Raw genomic sequence first — 26677 nt, 5'->3', positions numbered from 1 at the left:
GTGAACTACAACTCCTCTCAATCCCTCCCGAGACTGAAGAAGAGCCAACAAGACTGCATTGAAATCTGGAAATATTAATGGATCAATGTGATCAATGTCTTCTCCCCTGGAAGCAACTTTCCCCCCAATAGCTTTAAAAACGAGGGAGAAAAGAGCCCCTGAAGTTTCCCCGAGAGGAATGGAGGGGCCGTCTGCCTGCTTCCAGCCACGGAAACCCACCGGCTGGTCTTGGGCGAACCACACACTCTCCGGCCCAGGAAACCCAGTCCAGCAGGAAATAACCCTTTCACACTAGGAACAGAGGCTGATGGCCATCTGTCGGGAGTGGTTTGATGGTGTGGCGTGATTTCTGTTCCTGGGCGATAAATGCCGTTTCCTAATTGGTTCTGTCATAAACACATCGCAAAACAAGACAGGCGTTCAAATCTGACAATATTAATTGGATAATTTATTCAGAATTTTCTTCCCTAATATAAACAGTTAATAGTTCAATATTTACACACAGCAATTTTTAAATTTTATATATATATATACATAGATATGTCTGTATAAAGAGCAGTAGAGACTCTCTGAACACGTCACGGCTTGGCTCGTGATATCGAAGCAACGACAAGAAAACGCAATGAACGGAAATCCCTCCAGCGGTGCCTGTCCCTCCCCCTCCGCCGCCCCCTCCGTCCTTCTCTTGTCCAAGGAAGGAAGCGTCTCCATCGACCCTCCACTCCAGTCACTCTCCTTTTATTCCCAGTTAACAGGAATTTGGAAAACGTTGGGCGGTCCCGAAGAACGGGCCCCTCTCTCCCTCCGGCCGGGCTTCCTCCCCAACCAAGCCTTGCCAAGCCTTCCGTCCTCAGAGAATCAGCCGTCGGAGGAGCATCACAGGCGGGAAAGGAGGGTCTCAGGAATCGAGGGGAGATTCGGGGCTTCGGCGGTCGGGATGGAACCAACCACCGGAGCCAAGGCCGGGAAAGAGCCGGAGACGGAAACCCCGCCAAGGCCAAAGTCCCGGAACCCCAAGGAAAGCGGTGGCGGAAACCGGACTCAGACCCAGATCTTCTGACCGGAAGTGGGTTTTCCTGGAGGGAAAGAGGGGGGCGGGGCACGCCATGCATCTCCGGATCCGAACCCGAAGGCAGAGACCCTCCCCTTGCCCGAAAGCTCAAAGCACGGCGAGAAGGAGGGTTCGGGCCCCAAAACACGGGGGGCGCTGCCAAGGACCTCCCCCCAGTTCTCCCCCAGACCCCCTTTGCCAGGCCCGGAGGGGACGGAAGGGGCTCCGCCTGCTTTGCCAAAGGACTTTCCGAGAGAGGCCTCGGGGCACCGCTTCTGCCGGGTTCCGTCCCGGTTCCTCCCGAAACCCACACGCCCTCCTCGCCCGGCCTGGCCTTCCTGTCCCTTCTCCGACTGAAATCCCATGAAGGGGAGACCGAGGAACCGTTGGGGAGGCCATGTTCCTTCTCTCGTTCCCCATCGGGACCATTTCGGACTGAGTTTTTCCATCGAGAAAACAAGAAACCTCACACGGTTGAGCTCATGGAGGAAAAGACGATGGCTCAGATCAGAGGGAGACAAAGACGAGAGAGAGAGAGAGAGAGAGAGAGAGGGAAGAGTCTGTGCCGGATGCAGCGTGAGGGCCCGCTCGGGAAGGGAAGGGGTGGAAGGCGCTCTCCCCTTCCACACGTACACACATCCACCTCCACCGAGGTCATGACGCCACCACCTCCGGTTCTGACGGGAAGGACGAGGACCAAGGCGGGGCCGAAGCCAGACCCTTCCTTCGCCTGAAGGGAGAGGCGCCCGTTGTCCTTCTTGCCCCGTCCGTCCACGTGCCAGGGCGCCCGGGAGGGTCTCCCCAGAGTTCCGTCTCTTCCAGGCCCAGGGTCTCGTCCCGCTGCGTGTCGGAGGCCGGGTCCAGCGGGAGGAGGCTCTCCGTGTTCCCAGAGTCCAGCTCGTCCTCCTCCGTCTCCGGCGGCTTGTTCTCCTCCTCGCTGTCCAGGAAGGAGGCCTCACGGGAAGTGGGGTGAAGGCCCTCGGGGAGGGAGGGAGGGGCGCACCGTGGAGTTGTCCTGCCAGCACGTCTGCACGAGGTTGTGGCTGCAAGGGCACACGGGAGACACAACACAGCGCCCGTCAGTCGGCCCTCCCGGCATGGAGCGTGCGCTCTCCTCCACGAGGCGGCCACGGAGTCTCCGCAAGCGCCTTCCGCCTCCTCCGCCCCCCAGGCCTCCCCCAACCTGGCCCTCCCCATTCCTGCCCCCCAACATGGCCAGGAATTAACCAGGAATCTCTCATGACAACAATGTGAGTCAAGCACTGAAAGGGTTGAAATGGGGGAAATGGCTCAGCCAAAGCTGTAGTTCAAGAGAAGCAGGTGTGTCCCGAGCGTAGTAGGCCTCAGTGTGAGAAGGCCTCAGTGTGAGAAGGCCTCAGTGTGAGAGAGCCCTCAGTGTGAGAGAGCCCTCAGTGTGAGAAGACCTCAGTGTGAGAGAGCATTCAGTGTGACTAGGCCTTAGTGAGAGTAGGCCTCAGTGTGAGAAGGCCTCAGTGTGAGAAGGCCTCAGTATGAGAAAGCCCTCAGTATGAGAAGGCCTCAGTATGAGAGGGCCTCAGTGTGAGAAGGCCTCAGTGTGAGACAGCCCTCAGTGTGAGAAGGCCTCAGTGTGAGAGAGCCCTCAGTTTGAGTAGGCCTCAGTGTGAGTAGGCCTCAGTGTGAAGTAGGCCTCAGTTTGAGTAGGCCTTGGTGTGAGAAGGCCTCAGTGCGAGAAGGCCTCAGTATAAGAAAGCCCTCAGTATGAGAAGGCCTCAGTATGAGAGGGCCTCAGTGTGAGTAGGCCTCAGTGTGAGAAGGCCTCAGTGTGAGACATCCCTCAGTGTGAGAAGGCCTCAGTGTGAGAGAGCCCTCAGTTTGAGTAGGCCTCAGTGTGAGAAGGCATCAGTGTAAGACAGCCCTCAGTGTGAGAAGGCCTCAGTGTGAGAGAGCCCTCAGTTTGAGTAGGCCTCAGTGTGAGAAGGCCTCAGTGTGAGACAGCCCTCAGTGTGAGAAGGCCTCAGTGTGAGATCTGGCTTTTGATGTACAGTCGCAGTTGGCATGCAAGCTTTCCTTGTGTGTTCTGTGACTCACCAGAGGTCCGAGGGGGCCGTGAAGAGCCCTCTCTCTCTCTCTCTCTCTCTCTCTCTCTGTCTCTCTCTCTCTCTCTCCCACCGGACCGGCAACAGGCCTTTCCCTCCCTTGCGCTCGGAGTCCGTCCCACAGACGTCCCTCGTCATGCCGGAGTCTGAGCGAGGAAAACGGAATATGGGGCTCTTCCCAAGGGCCTAGGATATTAGAGTTATTTTATTATTATTATTATTGGAACTATTAATATTATAACATAATTACAAAATTTTAATATAATTGTTAATATTAATGCAACTATGAATATCATATATTAATTATATTAATATGATTAATAACAATAATAGTATATTTATTATTACTACTTATTATTATTTACATAACAACACAGAATGCATGCACATTAAGTCTCTGAGATTCGCCTCTGAATATCAGGGCCTAGGATATTAGAGTTATTATTACTATTATTAATAAGAATATATCATATACTACTTATAGTAATATGATTAAAATAATATTATTGTTTATTACTACTATTATTATTATTATTATTTATCATTAAGCAGAACCTAGGTGGCCGTCTGTCAGGAGGGCTTTCACAGTGCTTTTCCTACATGATGGCAGAAGGGTCTCTTCCTATTCTATTTGTCATTATTATTATTATCAATAGTAATAATTCCAAGTTACCTCCGATGGGGACGGTGACGTCTTCCTCTGCCAGGTCCCTGTGGACGGACGGGGGGCGAGGGGGGGCCGGAGCGGGGCACGGAGAGGAGGGGGCGCCCGTTGTGCTTCCTGCCCCGTCTGTCTGTCCGTCCACGTGCCAGGGCGCCAGGGGTGTGCTCCCCAGAGTTCCCTCTCTTCCAGGCCCACCGAGGGAGGCGAGTTGAGAGGCGGCGCTCTCCCCTTCCCCACGGACACGCATCCACCTCCACCGAAGTCTGAGGCCAAGAAGCCGGTTCTGACGGGAAGGACGGCGACAATGGAGGCCAAAGCCAGACCCTCGGCCCGAAGGGAGAGGCGCCCGTTGTCCTTCTGTCCGTCCACGTGCCAGGGCGTCCGGGAAGGTCTCCCCAGAGTTCCGTCTCTTCCAGGCCCAGGGTCTCGTCCCGCTGCATGTCGGAGGCCGGGTCCAGCGGGAGGAGGCTCTCCGTGTTCCCAGAGTCCAGCTCGTCCTCCTCCGTCTCCGGCGGCTTGTTCTCCTCCTCGCTGTCCAGGAAGGAGGCCTCACAGGAAGTGGGGTGGAGATCCTCGGGGAGGGAGGGAGGGGCGCACCGTGGAGTTGTCCTGCCAGCATGTCTGCACGAGGTTGTGGCTGCAAGGGCACACGGGAGACACAACACAGCGCCCGTCAGTCGAGTGTGCACTCTCCTCCACGAGGCGGCCAAGAAGCAGGCCTCCCGAGGTGACCCCGGAAGGAGGGGGGGGTCTGGGCTCACCGGAGGGGTGGGGGCGGCCATCTTGGTGGGGGTCTGGCCTGGCCGGCGGCCTGCGTCTGGGTCTGGTGGTGGTGCTCAGCAGGTGGAGCGGCACCACGTTCTTCAGGGGCCCCGGCAGCAGATGTGGAGAGGGGCGCGCCACCAACCCCTTGTGTCCGCCCCAAGATCCGGCCCAACCCCCGGCCTCCCCTCCGGACCCTCGCCGTTGGAGCTGGGCGGGGGGCTCACGGCCTGTAAGAGGGGACGGGAACAACAACAACAACAACAACAACAACAACACCCTAGAGTTAGTTGGAAGAGACCCACAAGGGACATCCAGTCCAACCTATTATTGTCATCAATATTACTCATAATACAATGCTCATAATAATATCAATAATAATAGTAGTAGTACTAGTAGACTTCATCCAGGAAAATAATAATAATAATAATAATAATAATAATAATAATAATAATAATAATAATAATGGCTTATGCGATATGAGGATTTAATGATCGAACTGCCTTTGGTGAGTTAATTCTAATCTGGGAACTGAATGAATTGGTAGCATTCCTTGCCAGGCAGGATCCTCACGACTGCGGTCGAGATTCAATAGCACAATCTCTTGTTGTTATTATTATTATTACTGTATTATTACTATTAGAATCCCAGAGTTGGAAGAGACCCACAAGGGACATCCAGTCCAACCTATTATTTTCATCAATATTACTCATAATAAAATGCTCATAATATTATCAATAATAATAATAGTAGTACTAGTAGACTTCATCCAGGAAAATAATGATGATGATGATGATGATGATGATATTAATAATAATAATGGCTTATGCGATACAAGGATTTAAAGATCGAACTGCCTTTGGTGAGTTAATTCTAATCTGGGAACTGAATGAATTGGTAGCATTCCTTGCCAGGCAGGATCCTCACGACTGCGGTCGAGATTCAATAGCACAATCTCTTTTTTTTTTTTTAAATAATTTTTATTGAGTTTCTACAACACATCACACTAAAATCAGTAAAGAATAAGAAAGAAAGAGAAAAAAATAAAAATAAATTGAAAGCCCCACACACACCCATTTACATACTTATAGTACTTCCCATCCTCCCTTTTGGGGGTCTAATTTTAGTCAGTTTTTATAATTGTTTTCCCGTTCTGATTGTATTGATATGTCCCAATTTGTTCCTTCTGTGACAAGGTCTGCTTCTTACTGCATGTCCATATACTTTTTATATTGATCCCAGTCTGTCCTTTTAATTGGTTGTCCTCTATGCGTCTTCAATAAAAAAAGTTAATTCATCCATGTCTCTTATGTCCTCAATTTTCTCAAGCCATTCTTCCTTTCCCGGAATTAGTTGTGATTTCCAATGTTTTGCAAAGATGATCCTTGCAGCTGTATTGATATATGTGAATAATTTATCGTCGTTTGTGTTAAATTGTGTTTCTGAATCTGTCAGGTTTAGTAGATAATATTCTGGTTTCATTGGAAATTTTTTCCCTAATATTTTCTGGGACTCTATATGTATCATTTTCCAAAATTTGCCCGCTTCTTGGCATGTCCACCAAGCATGGTAATACGATCCTATATGGTCTCTACATTTCCAGCAGGAGTTTTGAGTTCCCTTGTACATTTTCCCTAGTTTTTGGGGTGTAATATACCACCTATGGAAGGATTTCAGCCAATTCTCCTTTAAGTCCCACGCATAGGTATATTTTATTTCTTCTTCCATAACGTTTCCCACTCCGCCATCATAATTGTATGTCCAATATTTTGTGCCCATTTCACCATACATCCTTTAACTTCTTCTGCAGCATTTGTCCATTCTAGTAATTTATCATATATTTTGGTTATTTCTTTCTTATCTGATTGGAGGATCTTATCCCAAAATTTCTCATTGGAACAAAAGCCCACTTTATTATCCATCACAAATTTTTCCTTAATTTGAGCATACTGTAACCACGTTAGGTTTTTGTATCTTCTTTTTAGTTCTTCTATGGGTCTAATTTGGAATTCATTATTTTTCTTGATTAAAATGTCTTTATATGTAGGCCATTGTGACCAGCCTAGTAATTTCCTATTATTCTCTTCCAATGGAGAGATCCATAGTGGTGTTTTATCGTACATATGTATTTTGTATTTTTCCCAAACTTTGATCAGTGATGAGCGTATAAAATGATTTCCGAAATTTTTTTCTATACGTTTCTTATCGTACCATATGTACGCATGCCACCCCCTTCTCAAATCGAAACACTCTAAATTTAGTATATTTTCCTTTTTAAGATTACACCAATCTTTGATCCACGTCAAAGCACAAGCATCTGCGTACAGCTGTAGGTTCGGCAAGCCAAATCCACCTCGGTCTTTTTTCTCCGTCATTGTTGCATGCCTAATTCTGGGTTTTTTGCCCTTCCATATAAATGTAGAAAGATCCTTGTTCCATTCCGCGATTGTTTTCATCGATCTGATTATGGGTAAATTTTGAAATAGGTAGAGCATTTTCGGTAAAATGTTCATTTTGATTGTTGCGATTCTTCCTAATAATGAGATATTTAAATTCTGCCATTTCTGTAAGTCTTGCTTTATTTCCCTCCACATTAGTTTATAGTTATTTTCTAATAGTTGCGCATTCTTAGCTGTAAGCCAGATTCCTAAGTATTTGATCTTTTTGGCTATCGAAATTCCTGTCATGTTTTCCAATAGTTCTTGATTGGTTTTAGTCATATTCTTTGTTAGTATCTTGGTTTTTTTCCTGTTTAGGCGGAAACCAGCTATTTCTCCATATTCTTCAATCTTAGTTATCCACCTGGGTAGTTGTGCTCTCGGATCTTCGATAACGCAGATAATGTCGTCCGCAAATGCTCTGTACTTAAATTCATTTTTCAAAATTTTTGTACCCTTCAATTCTTGATCATTTTTTAGGTTTTTAACAGAATTTCTAAGGCAAAAATAAATATCAAAGGGGATAGTGGGCACCCCTGTCTTACCCCTTTTTCGATCTTGATACTCTTTGAGTGTTGACCGTTAATCAAAATTTTGGCTCTTTGTTTCTCATATACCGTGTCCACTGCATTATAAAATTGATGTCCAATATCAATTTCCTTAAATAATAGCTTGAAAAAAGACCAATTCAAATTATCAAAGGCTTTTTCCGCGTCAATGGAGAGCAATGCTACTTCCTTTTGATGGTTCCAATCATAATATTCTATTATATCCAATATACATCTAACATTCTCTTTCATTTTCCTTCCCGGAAGAAAGCCTGTTTGTTCTGGATTAATCCAATTGTTTAAAAATTCTTTGAATCTATTGGCCAATATACACGTGAATATTTTATAGTCTGTATTCAATAAAGATATGGGGCGATAGTTTCTTACATCTGAAGTATCTTGGTTTTCTTTTGGTATTACAATTATATCTGCATCTCTCCACGAGTCAGGGATTTCTTTGTTTTGCAATGCTTCGTTCATTACCCTTTTCAGGTGGATAACTAATATGTCCTGCATGATTTTATAAAAGTTTGCTGAGAATCCATCCGGCCCAGGCGATTTGTTAGACTTTAAGGAGCTGATTGCTTTCTTTATTTCATTTTCTGTTATTTCTTTATTGAGAATTTCTCTTTGTTGATCACTAATCTTCTCTAGTTTTTGATTTCCCAAATATTGTGATATTTTTGTCTTATCAGTTCCATCATCCTTATATAATTGTGAATAAAATTTATTAAATTCATGTAAAATATCCTCATCCTTGGTAATACATTCATTGTCTGTCTTGATTTGTGTGACTTGTTGGAGTTGTTTTTTCTTACGAATTTTCCGCGCCAGCCATTTCCCTGGTTTATTAGCGTTCTCAAAATTAAATTGCTTGATGAATCTTAGTTGGTTAGCGGTCTGGTCCAATTCCAATAGCACAATCTCTTGTTGTTATTATTATTATTACCGTATTATTACTATTAGAATCCCAGAGTTGGAAGAGACCCACAAGGAACATCCACTCCAACCTAATATTATCATCAATATTACTCATAATAAAATGCTCATAATATTATCAATAATAATAATAGTAGTACTAGTAGACTTCATCCAGGAAAATAATAATGATGATGATGATGATGATGATGATGATGATGATGATGATGATGATGATGATGATGATATTAATAATAATAATGGCTTATGCGATACAAGGATTTAAAGATCGAACTGCCTTTGGTGAGTTAATTCTAATCTGGGAACTGAATGAATTGGTAGCATTCATAGAATCATAGAATCATAGAATAGTAGAGTTGGAAGAGACCACATGGGCCATCCAGTCCAACCCCATTCTGCCAAGAAGCAGGAAATCGCATTCAAAGCACCCCCGACAGATGGCCATCCAGCCTCTGCTTAAAAGCCTCCAAGGAAGGAGCCTCCACCACGGCCCCGGGGAGAGAGTTCCACTGTTGAACAGCCCTTCTCACCGTGAGGAAGTTCTTCCTGATGTTCAGGTGGAATCTCCTTCCTTTCCTGTAGTTTGAAGCCCTTGTTCCCTTGTGTCCTAGTCTCCAGGGCAGCAGAAAACAAGCTCCCTCCCTCCTCCCTAGGACTTCCCTTCACGTATTTGTCCATGGCTCTCATCATGTCTCCTCTCAGCCTTCTCTTCTGCAGGCTAAACATACCCAGTTCTTTAAGCCGCTCCTCATAGGGCTTGTTCTCCAGACCCTTCATCATTTTAGTCGCCCTCCTCTGGACGCTTTCCAGCTTGTCAACATCTCCCTTCAACTGTGGTGCCCAGAATGGGACACAGTGTGATTCCAGGTAAAGTGGTCTGACCAAGGCAGAATAGAAAGAGGGGGAGCAGGACTTCCCTGGATCTAGACGCTATTCCCCTATTGATGAGGACAGAATCCCGTTGGCTTTTTTAGCTGCCGCATCACATTCCTGGCTCATGTTCATCTTCCTCCCCACGAGGACTCCAAGATCTTTTTCGCACACACTGCTGTCAAGCCAGGCCTCGTCCCCCATTCTGTATCTTTGATTTCCATTTTTTCTGCCGAAGTGAAGTCTCTTGCATTTGTCCCTGTTGAACTTCATTTTGTGAGTTTCGGCCCATCTCTCTAGTCTGTCAAGATCGTTTTGAATTCTGCTCCTTTCTTCTGGAGTGTTGGCTCTCCCTCCCAGTTTGGTGTCGTCTGCAAACTTGATGATCGTGCCTTCTGACCCTTCGTCTAAGTCGTTCATAAAGATGTTGAACAGAACCGGGCCCAGGACGGAGCCCTGCTTGTGGCACTCCACTTGTCACTTCTTTCCATGATGAAGACGACGCATTGGTGAGCACCCTTTGGGTTCGTTCGCTTAGCCAATTACAGATCCACCTCACCGTAGTTTTGTCTAGCCCACATTTTACTAGTTTGTTTGCCAGAAGGTCGTGGGGGACTTTGTCGAAGGCCTTACTGAAATCCAGGTAGGCTACATCCACAGCATTCCCTGTATCGACCCAACTCGTAACTCTATCGAAAAAAGAGATCAGATGAGTCTGGCATGACTTGTTTTTGGTAAATCCGTGTTGACTATTAGCAATGACTGCATTTGTTTCTAAGTGTTCGCAGACCACTTCCTTAATGATCTTTTCCAGAATTTTGCCTGGTATCGATGTGAGGCTGACCGGACGGTAATTGTTTGGGTCGTTCTTTTTTCCCTTCTTGAAGATAAATAGGGACCACATTCGCCCTCCTCCAATCTGCTGGAACTTCTCCCGTTCTCCAAGAATTCTCGAAGATAATTGCCAGTGGTTCTGAAATAACTTCCGCTAGTTCCTTCAGTACTCTTGGGTGTAGCTGATCTGGCCCTGGGGACTTGAATTCGTTTAGAGAGGCCAGGTGTTCCTGGACAACTTGTTTCCCTATTTGGGGTTGGATTTCCCCCAATCCTTCGTCCATTCCGTGTTGCTGAGGTTGAAGATGGCTTTCTTTTTCTGAGAAGACCGAGGCAAAGAAGGCATTAAGTAGTTCTGCCTTTTCCCTGTCCCCTGTCGCCATCACCCCATCTTCTCCTTGCAATGGCCCTATCGCCTCCTTTTTCTTCCTTTTTCTACCAACGTAAGCAAAAAAGCCTTTTTTGTTGTTTTTTATGTCCCTGGCAAGCCTGAGCTCATTTTGCGCTTTAGCCTTGCGAGCCTTTTCCCTACAGGTGTTGGCTATACGTTTGAATTCTTCTTTGGTGATTTCTCCCCTTTTCCACTTCTTGTGCATGTCACTTTTGAGCTTTAGCTCAGTTAGAAGTTCTTTGGACATCCATTCTGGCTTCTTTGCACTTGTCTTATTTTTCTTCTTTGTTGGCACTGTTTGCATTTGCGCCTTGAGTATTTCAATCAGGCAGGATCCTCACGACTGCGGTCGAGATTCAATAGCACAATCTCTTGTTGTTATTATTATTATTACCGTATTATTACTATTAGAATCCCAGAGTTGGAAGAGACCCACAAGGAACATCCACTCCAACCTAATATTATCATCAATATTACTCATAATAAAATGCACGTAATATTATCAATAATAATAATAGTAGTACTAGTAGACTTCATCCAGGAAAATAATAATAATAATAATAATAATAATAATAATGATATTAATAATAATGGCTTATGCAATATGAGGATATAACAATTGAACTGCCTTTGGTGAGTTAATTCTAATCTGGGAACTGAATGAATTGGTAGCATTCCTTGCCAGGCAGGATCCTCACAACTGCGGTCGAGATTCAATATCACAATCTCTTGTTATTATTACCGTATATACTCGAGTATAAGCCGACTCAAATATAAGCCGAGGCGCCTAATTTTACCACAAGAAAACTGGGAAAACCTTGACTCAAGTATAAGCCGAGAGTGGTAAATTTCAGAAATAAAAATAGAAATCAATAAAATTACATGAATCGAGGCATCGGTAGGTTAAATGTTTCTGAATATTTACATAAAACTCTAATTTAAAATAAGACTGTCCAACTCTGATCAAGTCCTTATTCTCATCTTCTTCCATGTAAATGCCCTTATGTATCCTTTTAATAATAATAGAGTAAAATGATAAATGTAATAATAATATCAGAGTGAAATAATAAACGTATTACTAATAATAAAAATAGAGTAAAATAAATGTAATAGTAGCAACAATAATAGAGAAAAATATTAAATGTAATAATATCAATAAAAATAGAGAAATATAATAAATGTACCATATTTACTCAAGTATAAGCCAGCCAGGACCCTCACTCGAGTATAAGCCGAGAGGGGCTTTTTTCAGTCCTAAAAAAGGGCTGAAAAACTAGGCTTATACTCAAGTATATACAGTATTATTACTATTAGAATCCCAGAGTTGGAAGAGACCCCCAGGGGACATCCAGCCTATTATCCAGTCCAGCCTATTATTGTTGTTCTTGTAATCACAATCAATAATGATAATAATAGAATCCTCTCGTTCTCAGAGACCGCATGGGCCATCCAGTCCAGCCTATTATTGTTGTTCTTGTAATCACGATCAATAACAATAATAATAGAACCCTATCGTTGTAGTCGTAGTTCCCCGTCATCCAGGGTGAACCCAACACCGATGGATCGGGACCCAACGTGGCCCACAGTCCTGATTCTGGGAGGCAGGGGTGTGCTGGTACAGCTGGACCAGAAGCTCCGACTTTATTTTCTTGCTGCAAATGTTTGCAATCATAGGACAGGCCGCCTGTCAATCATCTTTAAGTTTGGTTCCGCCCCTTGTTCCGGGCTCTGGGAGGGAAGGAGCCATCTTTAAGTCTGTCTCACTTAAGGAAGCTCAGCTATAGGACGTAGACCAGCTCGTCCCGTAGAAAAGCTTCCTATCTCAAGAACATCCGGGGATATAGAACATCCGAGGAATCAGAAAGAGAAATTCCAGGGGGAAAGTCCCAAAAGCTCTGGCTTACAGCCTGAGGGAAACAGCCCTAAGTTTCTAAAGACTCAAAGAGAGAACAGCATCACAGATCCACGGAACCCCAGCGGAAACATCTGCAAGCCTTGGCTGGTAGGTCCACTCGATACCCAGACGCATTTGGAATCGGTAGTGAGTCCCACCTCAGCTAAGCCCATATTGATAGACAGCCTGGGAGAGGTTAGAAGAGGGTTTTCATAGTGATCCAAAGCCTCTCGCCTGTCCCTTGGGGACAAGATTCAAAGGGCCATCAGTTGAGTAAGGAAACCTTGAAGTGTTATTTGACTCCTGGAAAATTTGTTATTTGTTCATCAATAAAGACTTTGTTATCTCATTAAAGACTCAAAGGACTATCCTTGTTCAGGGAAATTCCTCAACAACCTTTCTTTAGGCACCCTGGCTTCCCGCTGGGCATAAAGTGTACATCCTATACAAAAGACAATCAACAGAACAGTGACAGAACAAGGGGTTTGAAGGGGGGGGTCCTACCTCTTGGCAACGGCCTTCCCGACGACCGCCAGCTGGAGGCCTTGTCCGCTGCCACTGCCGCCGCCTTGGTGTGGGTCCCTGCCCACGGTGGCCCTGGCCTGGCGTCCGAGGAGGCTGCGGCGGCGAGCTTGGGCGGCGGTGAAGGAAGGCCGGGGAGGTGGTGGCCGAGGCTGGCAGGGTGGTGACAGGCGGACGGTGGCGAGGCGGGGAGGCGAGGGCGGGTGTTGCTGCACCTCCTCCTCCGCCGCCTCGCCCTCCTCGCCGCCCTCCTCCGCCGCCTCCTCTTCTTCGGCCCGTTGGATTAATAAGCTGATCTTCCTCCAAGGGCACCCCCGGCGGACCTCAGCTTCCAGGAGGGCCAAGAGCCGCTCCTGGGCGTCACGGGCCCGCCGGGAGTGCACCTTGAGCCTTGGCAACTCAAAGAAGAGGAAGCGGCGGAAGAGGGCGACGAGGGCTGTCCGCTGGGCCTCACGCAGGGCCACCACGTCGCACCGGCCTTCCTTCATCGCCGCCCACTGCCGCTCGTGGTGGTCTCTATAAATACGCCAGGCAGCCTCCTCTAATTTTTGGAACGCCAGGCCGGTCTTCCTGGCGCGGGCCTCGTCGGCACGGTGGGCGGCCGGCTCCCAGCGTGCACGACGAGGCCCGGCCGGTGCCACGGGGTGGTGGTGGTGGGCAGGGACAGGCGGCGGCAGCGGGGACGGGCGCTCCAGCGGGCGGCTGCTGACCCTGTGGTAGGTGGTCGTTGGCTGGATTGGTGGGAGCTCCACCCCTTCGCTCCATGTGCAGCACTGGTAATGCACCAGTCGCTTCATGGTGTTTCTAGGAAGAAGAAGAAGAAGAAGAAGAAGAAGAAGAAGAAGAAATTTATTTATTTCCCAGAGGGACTCAGGGCGGCTTACAGCAATGGCAACAATTCAGTGCCAACACATAGTTGGAATCACAACAGTACAATAAATCAATTGAGAACTATTCCACTCAGTATAAAAATTTAAAACATATAGTTAAGTCCACTCATCCAAAAAACCCCTCATGCTTTAGCCACAAATCAGTCCATGTCGTCTCTCCTGTTTATTCACCATTGTAGGCGAATGGCGCTTTCGGCCTTCCCCGGATGTGACCAAGGGGCTCGGAGAGGTGAGGGCGAACACGTGCATCCGAGACCCCTGTCCATCCCGGCTGGTGAGAGAAGCCAGAGGGGGGTTGGCCGAGTGGGTGACGGTGGTGGTGAGTACTGTTAGGGAGTGAATATAGCGGAACCGGCAGCGTCCAGTTAACACCATGTGCAAAGAAACTCACACCAGGCAGAGGAATTGAAAGAACAGAGGAACTTTACTCTTGCTTGTTGAGTTGAAATATAAAACAGTTCTGCAATCGTACAATGTCCATGTAGTTGCATAAGAACAATAACTAATCAATCAGCATTCAATATATCCAGCATAGCATATTCAAACTGCTACTTGACCGTAGCTAGAGAGCATGTCTTTTCTGTGCTCTCTCTGGAAGGCCAGATTCCCAACTGACAAAATCAGCCATCTGCCAGCAAACAGATACGTTGTTTGAGGCGTGGCTTTGCCTCTGCAAGCTGAGCTCTTTTGCAGAGATCTCTTGCAAACAACTTTGCAAGGATTTCTTTACACACACACACATAGCAATTTGGCACAATAAGTACCTCCCTCCCTTCGGGAAGGCATATTTCCAGCGAGCCTCAAACTGGCTGTGATCAAACCACTGTTGAAGAAGCCATCACTGGACTCCACTCAGTTGGAGAACTTTCGGCCTACTTCCCATCTCCCCTTTTTGGGCAAGGTCGTGGAAGGTGTGGTGGCCGCACAACTCCAGGCATTCTTGGATGACACTGATTTTCTAGATCCAGCGCAGTCTGGCTTCAGGCCGGGACATGGTACCGAGACAGCCTTGGTCGCCTGAGTCGATGATCTTGGCCGGGAACTGGACAGGGGAGGGTGTCCCTGCCGGTTCTGCTGGACCTCTCCGCGGCCTTTGATACCGTTGACCATGGTCTCCTCCTGGGGTGCCTCGCAGGATGGGTCTCGGGGGTCGTGTTCTGCAGCGGCTCCGGTCCTTCCTGGAGGGTCGTTCCAGATGGTGTCACTGTGGGACTCCTGCTCGGCCCCACAACCGTTGTCTTGTGGGGTCCTGCAGGGGTCGGTACTGTCCCCCATGTTGTTTAACATAGACATGAAGCCACTGGGAGAGATCATCTGGAGTTTCGGGGTGAGGTGTCATCTGTACGCAGGTGATGTCCAGCTCTGTCACTCCTTCCCACCTGTCACTCAGGAGGCTGTTCGGGTCCTGATCCGGTGTCTGGCCACTGTGTCGGACTGGATGAGGGCGAACAAATTGAAACTGAATCCAGGCAAGACAGAGGTCCTCTTGGTCAGTCGCAGAGCTGAACAGGGAACAGGGTCACGGCCTGTGTTGGAAGGGGTCGCTATTCTGTCACACGCTGGGCCTGTCACTGATTGTCTATTATATAGGACGTACACTTTACGCCCAGCGGGAAGCCAGGGTGCCTAAAGAAAGGTTGTTGAGGAATTTCCCTGAAAAGATGGCCTTTGAGTCTTTTAAAGAAATAACCAAGTCTTTATTGACGAACAAATAATAAATCTTCAAGGAGTCTTGTCCCCACAGGACAGGCTTTGAATAACTGTGAAAACCCTCTTATAACCCCTCCCAGGCTCTCTATTATCTGGGCCTAGCTGGTCTGGGACCCACTGCTGACTCCAAGTGCGTCTGGTTGTCAAGTGGACCTACCAGCCAAGGCTTGCAGATGTTTCTGTGCTGTTGTTCTGTATCCCCGGACGGTCAATATCCCTGGTGTTCTGTAGATATGAAGCTTTTCTACGGGACGAGCTGGTCTACGTCCTATAGCTGAGCTTCCTAAGTGAGACGAACTTAAAAATGGCTCCTTCCCTCCCAGAGCCCTGAACAAGGGGCGGAACCAAACTTAATGGTGATTGACAGGTGGCCTGTCCTATGATTGCAAACATTTGCAGCAAGAAAGTAAAGTAGAAGGTCCTGGTCTCCTAGGGCTCGGGGCGGCTTACAAGAAAGGCTAAAATCTAACAATTTAAAAACATCTTTAAAATATCTTTTTTTAAAAAAAATCTTATGTTTATGGGAAAGATGGAGGAGATTAATTACAAACAGACATGGAAGAAAATTTCTAACAATATGAAAAATGGGAAAAACAAAAATCCGAGCACCTAAGGGAAAATAAAAGCAACTAAAATGTTCCTGATACCTAAATGATTGTATTTATTTCAAGTTCTTCCATTGGAAATTAAACAAGGACAATTTAATATTTGGAATAGGACTATCAAGAAATGGATCTTAGGAGAAAAGAAATCTAGACTATCAAATAAAATATACTTTACACACCAAGACGAATTGGGGTGGGGAATCCCAAATGTAGAACTAGACTATGAAGCATTCCAGATAAAACCATTATTCGAAAATATGAGAGAGATACTATAGGATTAAAGATTTATATGATACTAGCTGTGCCCGGCCACGTGTTGCTGTGGCAAAGTATGGTGGTATGGGAAATAAAGCATTGAGGAATTGGTGGTAGTTAAGGTCAAGGGTAAAGGTGTGGAGTCCAGATAATCCAGTTAAAGCAGATAATATAAGATTATATAGCTGTGTGGAAGGGCCTTGAGTCTACACTGCCATATAATCCAGTTCAAATCTGATAATCTGTATTTTATAGGCAGTGTGGAAGAGGCCTAAGTGAGGCCTAACTCTGCCTGTCCCCTGGGGTGAGTGGGTTGCTAGGAGACCAAGTGGGCGGAGCTTAGCCTTCTAACTGGCAGCAATTGGATAAAAACAATTATTCCTCTCCCTCTAATTAGGACTTTATCTTTCTTTTCTTTTTGTCGTATCAGCCTAGAGGCATGGATGATGGGTTGTGTTGTCAATTTTCAAGGTTGTGGGGTGTTTAGTTTTGTTGTTTTGGCGGTCGCAAGGATTCCATCACTCTTTTATATATATATATAGATGAATGGCCATCTCATCCCCATAAACAGAATAATAGATAGGATGAGAGATAAAAATTGGATTGAGATATTAGGACTATATAATAAACTGAAACAAGGGAAATCTGGAGAATGTCTAGTTAGGGAGAGTATGATGGGAGACATAATGAAGAAAGCACAGATTTCAGAGCAAGGGCTGCTGGGAGTAATAGACAAAGGGATGATCAAAGATGAGGAAAATATCCTACGAACATCAGAAGACCAATGGCAAAAAGAGGGGGCACTTACAAGACAAACAATAGAGAACTTAAAAAGAGAGGCCACAAAAATTACAACCGAGAAGTACAAAGAAATGGATAGAATGAGGATATATTAGATATGTGAGCAGACAATATCGAAGGGAAGAGGGTGGAGAAATGCGATAATAGATAAATGATGCGTAGGTAGGAACGTTAGTATTAAATGTTGTTAGCGAGTGTGTATAGCGGAACCAGCAGCGTCCAGTTAACACCATGTGCAAAAGACTCAGACCAGGCAGAGGAATTGAAAGAACAAAAGGAAACTTTACTTGTTGAGTTGAAGTTAAGTAAACAGTTCAGCAATCGTACAATGTCCTTGTAGTTGCATAGGATCAATAACTAATCAATCAGCATTCAATATATCCAGCATAGCATATTTAAACTGCTACTTGACCGTAGCTAGAGAGCCTGTCTTTTCTGTGCTCTCCCTGCAAGCTCAGATTCCCAACTGACAAACCCAGCCATCTTCCAGCAAACCGATACATTGTTTGAGGCGTGGCTTGCCTCTGCAATAGCTCAGCTCCCTTTTTTGCAGAGATCTTTTGCAAACAACTCTGCAAGGATTTCTTTACACACACACACATAGCAATTTGGCGCAATAAATGTGCAGGATATTCACAACATGAAATATAAGATAATATCAATAAAAATAAATTTTAAGGAAATCACCTGACCAGGCTGAGACTCTCTGCCGGGGTGGAGGACCTATGGAAATGGTCCAAAGGCTCCCGGATCCGGAGGGATTCCCGGCGGCGTTTGGGGAGCTTCCGGCCTCCTCGGCTGGTGGTTCTGCCGATGCTGTGGTCACCCTCTGGAAGAAGGAGGCGGCCAGGGCCAGAGGCACCACCGCTCCGGAATGGGCCTCTCTCTCTCTCGAGTAGCCGAGCTCGACCACGGCCTTGGTCCAACGAGGAGATGGAAGCGATGAAGCAATGAAGCTATTAAACATCAAATTAGGATATGATTTTACAAATTAAGCCCCAAAACATCATTTTATACAACAAATTTGACAGAAAAAGTAGTTCAATACGCAGTAATGCTACGTAGTAATTACTGTATTTACGAATTTAGCACCAAAATATCACGATGTATTGAAAACATTGACTACAAAAATGTGTTGGATAATCCAGAACGTTGGATAAGTGAGACTCTACTGTAACTATATGTTTTAGCTGACTAATGTATTTTCGGTGAAACGTAAAAAGGAGAGTATGGTCTGTCATGTGTGAGTACTAGGCATGTCCGATCGATGAAAAATATGTTTCAATTCTCGTTTCTAAAGTAGGGGGCGCCGGCGCTTCGATATAGAAACTATTTCCAATTTTTTCCCTCAAAAATTTTGGATATTTCCGAAAATTTGTAATGCTGTGAGACAACATCTCAGAATGCGTCTCAAAAAGCGAGAACAATCCGATATAATTCCGATATAAGAATCAAAACGATTTTTTGGACATACCTAGTGAGTACTATGTTAGTAATGTCATATTTCTTCTATAGAAACAACTTTTAGTGGCACTTGTTCTGCAAGTTGCCAAAGAAGGGGATTATGGGATCTTATTAATATCCATCAAAATTGGATTTGATGAGAAACAGTGGTCGATCATAACCCTCTAGAATCTCTTACCTTTACTGATAGTATATATGACAATGAATATTTTACTTGAGGTCTCCACTACCTGTATTTACTTGGACGACATTTGTATGATTCTTAACATAAATGGAAGACACTCAGCAACACTTACACAGATATTCGGGAAAAACGATTCCTCTTGAGAGTTTCCGTGTCAGTTCTGTCCAATCCAAATCCAAACCAAACCACGTCCAAGGCCAGGCTCACGGAAGACCCACCAACGGCCGCCGCTCGTAACAACGGCGATCTCCGTGGCGGCCGCTGCCCGGGACAACGGGATGGATCCGGAACGTGGGGAGGGTTCCGGAGGAGAAGGGAGCCCTGGCCGAGAAGGGCCGGACACCGGAGCTTCCCTCCGACCGAGGACTCCCTCAGATGACCACGCTGGGAAGAAGTGTCCGGACGGACGTGGTCGGAAGGAGAGAGCTCAGTCTCACTCCGTTGCTCCATCAAACTGAGCTTGTCCCGACCTCACCCTCACACTCTGTTGTCGGAGGCTTTCATGGCCAGGATCACAGGGTGGTTGTCTGTTTTCCAGGCTGTATGGCCATGCTCCAGAAGCAGCATTCTCTCCTGACGTTTCGCCCACATCTATGGCAGTCATCCTCAGAGGTTGTGAGGTATGGAGAAACTCAGCAAGGGAGGTGTATACATCTGGGTGGAGGGAAGAACTCTTGTCTGTTGGAGGCCAGAGTGAATGTTATCATTAATCCCCTTTGTTAGCATTGAATGGCCTGCCTAGCCTCGCATCCTGGCCTGGGGGAATCCCTTGTTCAGAGTCGTTAGCTGCCCCTGATTGATTCCTGTCTGGAATTCTTCTGTTTTCAGAGTGTTGCTCCTTATCGACTGCTCTGATTTTAATACCGGGAGCCAGATTTTGTTCCTTTTCATGGTTTCCTCCTTTCTGTTGAAGTTGTCCACATGCTTCTTGTGGATTTCAATGGTTTCTCTGTGTAGTCTGACATGAGAGTTGTTGGAGTGGTCGAGCATTTTTGTGTTCTCAAATAATATACTGTGTCTTGATACTATTAATTATAATAGTAATAGTAGTAATAATAACAATAACAAATAATGATAACAAATAATAATAATAATAATAATAATAATAATAATAATAATAATAATAATAATGGAACAAACATGGGATAGCAACACCGTCGGAATCGGAGGGACGCAGACCCGAGATCTTGCCTATGGTATGACAAATAATAATAACAACAAATAATGATAACAAATAATAATAATAATGATGATGATGGGAGGAACAAACATGGCATAGCAACACCGTCGGAATCGGAGGGACGCAGACCCGAGATCTTGCCTATGGCATGACAAATAATAATAACAACAAATAATGATAACAAATAATAATAATAATAATAATGGGAGGAACAAACATGGGATAGCAACACCGTCGGAATCGGAGGGACGCAGACCCGAGATCTTGCCTATGGTATGACAAATAATAACAACAACAAATAATGATAACAAATAATAATAATAATAATAATGGGAGGAACAAACATGGGATAACAACACCGTCAGAATCGGAGGGACGCAGACCCGAGATCTTGCCTATGGCATGACAAATAATAATAACAACAAATAATTATAACAAATAATAATAATAATAATAATGGGAGGAACAAACATGGGATAACAACACCGTCAGAATCGGAGGGACGCAGAACCGAGATCTTGCCTATGGTATGGCAACACTAGAGCAGTAATAATAATAATAATAATAAAAGAGATGACAGCAGGATAGCAAAACCGTCGGATTAGAAGGGATGTAGACCCGAGATCTGGCCTATGGCCCGGCAAGGCTAAAGTAAGAATACTAATCATAGTAATGGGAGGAAGGCACATTGGTAGCAACACCATCGGATTTGGAGGGGCACAGCCCAAAATCTGGCCTATGGCCCGGCAAGGCTAAAGTAATAACAATACTAATCTATATACATAAAAATGTAATGTTCGTTTTACTATGGAGTAAACAACAAAACCACTGAAGCAAATCACACCAAATTTGGCCAGAAAAGACATAGTCATCCAAAATATGTCTTTCAATTATTATTATTTGCACTAACCTTTCCCTGGCCTGTTGAAAATGGCTGCCCATGAGGCCTGAAGGAAGGGAAAGGGAGAGTTTGGGCCTGAGAGGTTGGACTCGGAGGAGGGATTTGTAGTTTGGGGCCTGAGAGGTTGCATCATGGGGTAGAACTTATAGTCTGTGGCCGAGTCTGGAAATAGATAGTGTGAGGCCTAAGAGTTTGAAGGGTGAGGCAAAACCTACAATTTGGGGTTTAATAGTTTGTGCTGTGAGGTGGGATTCAGAGTTTGAGGCCTAAGAGTTTGAAGCGTGAGGCAAAATGTAGACTTTGGGGCCTAATCGTTGGTCTCATGAGGCGGGATTCAGAGTTTTGAGGCCTAATCGTTTGTATTCTGAGGCAAAATGTACAGTTTGAGGCCTTTTATTATGAGGCGGGATTCATAGTTTGAGGCCTAATCGTTTTTATTATGAGGCGGGATTTATAGTTTGAGGCCAAATCGTTTGTATCCTGAGGCAAAATGTACAGTTGGAGGCCTAATCGTTTTTATTATGAGGCGGGATTTATCGTTTTGAGGTCTAATCGCTTGTATTCTGAGGCAAAATGTACAGTTTGATGCCTAATCGTTTTTATTATGAGGCGGGATTTATAGTTTGAGGCCTAATCCTTTGTATTCTGAGGCAAAATGTACAGTTTGAGGCCTAATCGTTTTTATTATGAGGCAAAATGTACAGTTTGATGCCTAATCGTTTGTATTATGAGGCGGGATTTATAGTTTGAGGCCTAATCGTTTTTATTATGAGGCGGGATTTATAGTTTGAGGCCTAATCCTTTGTATTCTGAGGCAAAATGTACAGTTTGAGGCCTAATCGTTTTTATTATGAGGCGGGATTCATAGTTTGAGGCCTAATCCTTTGTATTATGAGGCAAATGTACAGTTTGAGGCCTAATCGTTTTTATTATGAGGCAAAATGGACAGTTTGAGGCGTAATCATTTTTATTATGAGTCAGAATTTATCGTTTGAGGCCTAATCATTTGTATTCTGAGGCAAAATGTACAGTTTGAGGCCTAATCGTTTTTATTATGAGGTGGGATTTATCGTTTTGAGGCCTAATCATTTGTATTCTGAGGCAAAATGTACAGTTTGAGGCCTAATCGTTTTTATTATGAGGTGGGATTTATCGTTTTGAGGCCTAATCATTTGTATTCTGAGGCAAAATGTACAGTTTGAGGCCTAATCGTTTTTATTATGAGGTGGGATTTATCATTTTGAGGCCTAATCATTTGTGTTCTGAGGCAAAATGTACAGTTTGAGGCCTAATCGTTTTTATTATGAGGTGGGATTTATCGTTTTGAGGCCTAATCATTTGTATTCTGAGGAAAAATGTACAGTTTGAGGCCTTTTATTATGAGGCGGGATTCATAGTTTGAGGCCTTATCGTTTTATTATGAGGCAGAATTTATAGTTTGAGGCCTAATCATTTTTATTATGAGGCGGGATTTATAATTTGAGGCCTAATCGTTTGTATTATGAGGCAAAATGTATAGTTCGAGGCCTAATAGTTTGTACAGTAGAGTCTCACTTATCCAACACTCGCTTATCCAACGTTCTGGATTATCCAATGCATTTTTGTAGTCGATGTTTTCAATATATCGTGATATTTTGGTGCTAAATTTGTAAATACAGTAATTACTAGATAGCATTACTGCGTATTGAACTGCTTTTTCTGTCAAATTTGTTGTCTAACATGATGTTTTGGTGCTTAATTTGTAAAATCATAACCTAATTTGATGTTTAGTAGGCTTTTCCTTAATGCCTCCTTATTATCTAACATATTCACCTATCCAATGTTCTGCTGGCCCGTTTATGTTGGATAAGTGAGACTCTACTGTAGCGAAGGGGGAGGGGCAGGAAGCCATCAATCATTCCAGGGAGGCCCCCCCCCCCCCAGGAATAACTGCCACTCGGGGGCCAAAGGGCATCACTCCTCCCGGTCTCCTGGATTCACAGAACCACGTCATGATCTATAAGACTAAGACTCAGTATGTGGTTTGTTTGAGGCCTAGTAGGTTGTATTGTGAGGCAAAACGTAGAGTGTGGGGCCTAATAGTTTGAAGTGTGAGGAAAAATATAGAGTGTGGGGCCTAATAGTTTGAAGTGTGAGGAAAAATGTAGAGTTTGGGGCCTAATAGCTTGAAGTGTGAGGAAAAATGTAGAGTTTAAGGCCTAATAGTTTGAAGTGTGAGGAAAATATAGAGTTTGGGGCCTAATAGTTTGAAGTGTGAGGAAAAATATAGAGTTTTGGGGCCTAATAGTTTGAAGTGTGAGGAAAAATGTAGAGTTTGGGGCCTAATAGTTTGAAGTGTGAGGAAAAATGTAGAGTTTGGGGCCTAATAGTTTGAAGTGTGAGGAAAAATGTAGAGTTTGGGGCCTAATAGTTTGAAGTGTGAGGAAATATATAGAGTTTGGGGCCTAATAGTTTGAAGTGTGAGGAAAAATATAGAGTTTGGGGCCTAATAGTTTGAAGTGTGAGGAAAAATGTAGAGTTTGATGCCTAATCGTTTGTATTATGAGGCGGGATTTATAGTTTGAGGCCTAATCCTTTGTATTCTGAGGCAAAATGTACAGTTTGAGGCCTAATCGTTTTTATTATGAGACGGGATTCATAGTTTGAGGCCTAATCCTTTGTATTATGAGGCAAATGTACAGTTTGAGGCCTAATCGTTTTTATTATGAGGCGGGATTTATAGTTTGAGGCCTAATCCTTTGTATTATGAGGCAAATGTACAGTTTGAGGCCTAATCGTTTTTATTATGAGGCAAAATGGACAGTTTGAGGCGTAATCATTTTTATTATGAGTCAGAATTTATCGTTTGAGGCCTAATCATTTGTATTCTGAGGCAAAATGTACAGTTTGAGGCCTAATCGTTTTTATTATGAGGTGGGATTTATCGTTTTGAGGCCTAATCATTTGTATTCTGAGGCAAAATGTACAGTTTGAGGCCTAATCGTTTTTATTATGAGGTGGGATTTATCGTTTTGAGGCCTAATCATTTGTGTTCTGAGGCAAAATGTACAGTTTGAGGCCTAATCGTTTTTATTATGAGGTGGGATTTATCGTTTTGAGGCCTAATCATTTGTATTCTGAGGAAAAATGTACAGTTTGAGGCCTAATCGTTTTTATTATGAGGTGGGATTTATAGTTTTGAGGCCTAATCATTTGTGTTCTGAGGCAAAATGTACAGTTTGAGGCCTAATTGTTTTTATTATGAGGTGGGATTTATCGTTTTGAGGCCTAATCATTTGTATTCTGATGAAAAATGTACAGTTTGAGGCCTTTTATTATGAGGCGGATTCGAATAGTTTGAGGCCTTATCGTTTTATTATGAGGCAGAATTTATAGTTTGAGGCCTAATCGTTTTTATTATGAGGTGGGATTTATAGTTTTGAGGCCTAATCGTTTTTATTATGAGGTGGGATTTATAGTTTTGAGGCCTAATCATTTGTATTCTGAGGCAAAATGTACAGTTTGAGGCCTTTTATTATGAGGCGGGATTCATAGTTTGAGGCCTTATCGTTTTATTATGAGGCAGAATTTATAGTTTGAGGCCTAATCATTTGTATTCTGAGGCAAAATGTATAGTTTGAGGCCTAATCATTTTTATTATGAGGCGGGATTTATAATTTGAGGCCTAATCGTTTGTATTATGAGGCAAAATGTATAGTTCGAGGCCTAATAGTTTGTACAGTAGAGTCTCACTTATCCAACACTCGCTTATCCAACGTTCTGGATTATCCAATGCATTTTTGTAGTCGATGTTTTCAATATATCGTGATATTTTGGTGCTAAATTTGTAAATACAGTAATTACTAGATAGCATTACTGCGTATTGAACTGCTTTTTCTGTCAAATTTGTTGTCTAACATGATGTTTTGGTGCTTAATTTGTAAAATCATAACCTAATTTGATGTTTAGTAGGCTTTTCCTTAATGCCTCCTTATTATCCAACATATTCACCTATCCAATGTTCTGCTGGCCCGTTTATGTTGGATAAGTGAGACTCTACTGTAGCGAAGGGGGAGGGGCAGGAAGCCATCAATCATTCCAGGGAGCCCCTCCCCCCCCCCCCCCCAGGAATAACTGCCACTCGGGGGCCAAAGGGCATCACTCCACCCGGTCTCCTGGATTCACAGAACCACGTCATGATCTATAAGACTAAGACTCAGTATGTGGTTTGTTTGAGGCCTAGTAGGTTGTATTGTGAGGCAAAACGTAGAGTTAGGGGCCTAATAGTTTGAAGTGTGAGGAAAAATATAGAGTGTGGGGCCTAATAGTTTGAAGTGTGAGGAAAAATGTAGAGTTTGGGGCCTAATAGCTTGAAGTGTGAGGAAAAATGTAGAGTTTGGGGCCTAATAGTTTGAAGTGTGAGGAAAGATGTAGAGTTTGGGGCCTAATAGTTTGAAGTGTGAGGAAAAATGTAGAGTTTGGGGCCTAATAGTTTGAAGTGTGAGGAAAAATGTAGAGTTTGGGGCCTAATAGTTTGAAGTGTGAGGAAAAATGTAGAGTTTGGGGCCTAATAGTTTGAAGTGTGAGGAAAAATGTAGAGTTTGGGGCCTAATAGTTTGAAGTGTGAGGAAAGATGTAGAGTTTGGGGCCTAATAGTTTGAAGTGTGAGGAAAAATGTAGAGTTTGGGGCCTAATAGTTTGAAGTGTGAGGAAAAATGTAGAGTTTGGGGCCTAATAGTTTGAAGTGTGAGGAAAAATGTAGAGTTTGGGGCCCAATAGTTTGAAGTGTGAGGAAAAATGTAGAGTTTGGGGCCTAATAGTTTGAAGTGTGAGGAAAGATGTAGAGTTTGGGGCCTAATAGTTTGAAGTGTGAGGAAAAATGTAGAGTTTGGGGCCTAATAGTTTGAAGTGTGAGGAAAAATGTAGAGTTTGGGGCCCAATAGTTTGAAGTGTGAGGAAAAATGTAGAGTTTGGGGCCTAATAGTTTGAAGTGTGAGGAAAGATGTAGAGTTTGGGGCCTAATAGTTTGAAGTGTGAGGAAAAATGTAGAGTTTGGGGCCTAATAGTTTGAAGTGTGAGGAAAATGTAGAGTTTGGGGCCTAATAGTTTGAAGTGTGAGGAAAAATGTAGAGTTTGGGGCCTAATAGTTTGAAGTGTGAGGAAAAATGTAGAGTTTGGGGCCTAATAGTTTGAAGTGTGAGGAAAAATGTAGAGTTTGGGGCCTAATAGTTTGAAGTGTGAGGAAAAATGTAGAGTTTGGGGCCTAATAGTTTGAAGTGTGTGGAAAAATGTAGAGTTTGGGCCTAATAGTTTGAAGTGTGAGGAAAAATGTAGAGTTTGGGGCCTAATAGTTTGAAGTGTGAGGAAAAATGTAGAGTGTGGGGCCTAATAGTTTGAAGTGTGAGGAAAATGTAGAGTTTGGGGCCTAATAGTTTGAAGTGTGAGGAAAAAATGTAGAGTTTGGGGCCTAATAGTTTGAAGTGTGAGGAAAAATGTAGAGTTTGGGGCCTAATAGTTTGAAGTGTGAGGAAAAATGTAGAGTTTGGGGCCTAATAGTTTGAAGTGTGAGGAAAAATGTAGAGTTTGGGGCCTAATAGTTTGAAGTGTGAGGAAAAATGTAGAGTTTGGGGCCTAATAGTTTGAAGTGTGAGGAAAAATGTAGAGTGTGGGGCCTAATAGTTTGAAGTGTGAGGAAAAATTGCTTTAGAGTTTGGGGC

General features: G+C 44.2%; 2 protein-coding genes across 2 annotated transcripts in view; both read right to left on the bottom strand.

Annotated features, from left to right (window-relative positions):
* Positions 1-448: 448 nt before the first annotated feature.
* LOC103282517 (uncharacterized) lies at positions 449-4713 on the bottom strand. The gene is made up of 4 exons (XM_008125223.2): positions 4555-4713; positions 3803-4430; positions 3122-3315; positions 449-2094 (listed from the first exon to the last, which is right to left on the bottom strand). The coding sequence occupies exons 1-4, from the start codon at positions 4573-4575 to the stop codon at positions 1042-1044; spliced, it is 1896 nt and encodes a 631-aa protein (XP_008123430.2). The 5' UTR covers positions 4576-4713; the 3' UTR covers positions 449-1041.
* The window catches only part of LOC103281858 (uncharacterized), a 32242-nt gene continuing 10213 nt past the window's right edge, over positions 4649-26677 (bottom strand). Inside the window, exons 3-6 of the mRNA XM_062960405.1 lie at positions 19108-19284; positions 17940-18208; positions 12974-13795; positions 4649-4785 (exon numbers count right to left, since the gene is read on the bottom strand). Of these exons, the coding sequence (XP_062816475.1) occupies positions 4779-4785; positions 12974-13795; positions 17940-18208; positions 19108-19284 (1275 nt within the window). The 3' untranslated portion in view covers positions 4649-4778. The remainder of the gene's footprint in view (positions 4786-12973; positions 13796-17939; positions 18209-19107; positions 19285-26677) is intronic.

Source organism: Anolis carolinensis, unplaced genomic scaffold (assembly GCF_035594765.1).
Source record: "Anolis carolinensis isolate JA03-04 unplaced genomic scaffold, rAnoCar3.1.pri scaffold_7, whole genome shotgun sequence".
In the NCBI taxonomy this organism is placed as follows: domain Eukaryota; kingdom Metazoa; phylum Chordata; class Lepidosauria; order Squamata; family Dactyloidae; genus Anolis; species Anolis carolinensis.
This window is presented reverse-complemented; position numbering and strand designations above follow the sequence as displayed.

Bases quoted from the DNA above. Each gene is read 5' to 3' on its own strand.
- LOC103282517 (XM_008125223.2), bottom strand. From the start codon at position 4,575: ATGGCCGCCCCCACCCCTCCG. The intron at 4,431-4,554 runs GTGAGCCCAGAC...GTGCCCTTGCAG, and splicing joins TGGCCGCCCCCACCCCTCCG to CCACAACCTCGTGCAGACAT. The intron at 2,095-3,121 runs GTGAGTCACAGA...GTGCCCTTGCAG, and splicing joins ACGGCCCCCTCGGACCTCTG to CCACAACCTCGTGCAGACGT.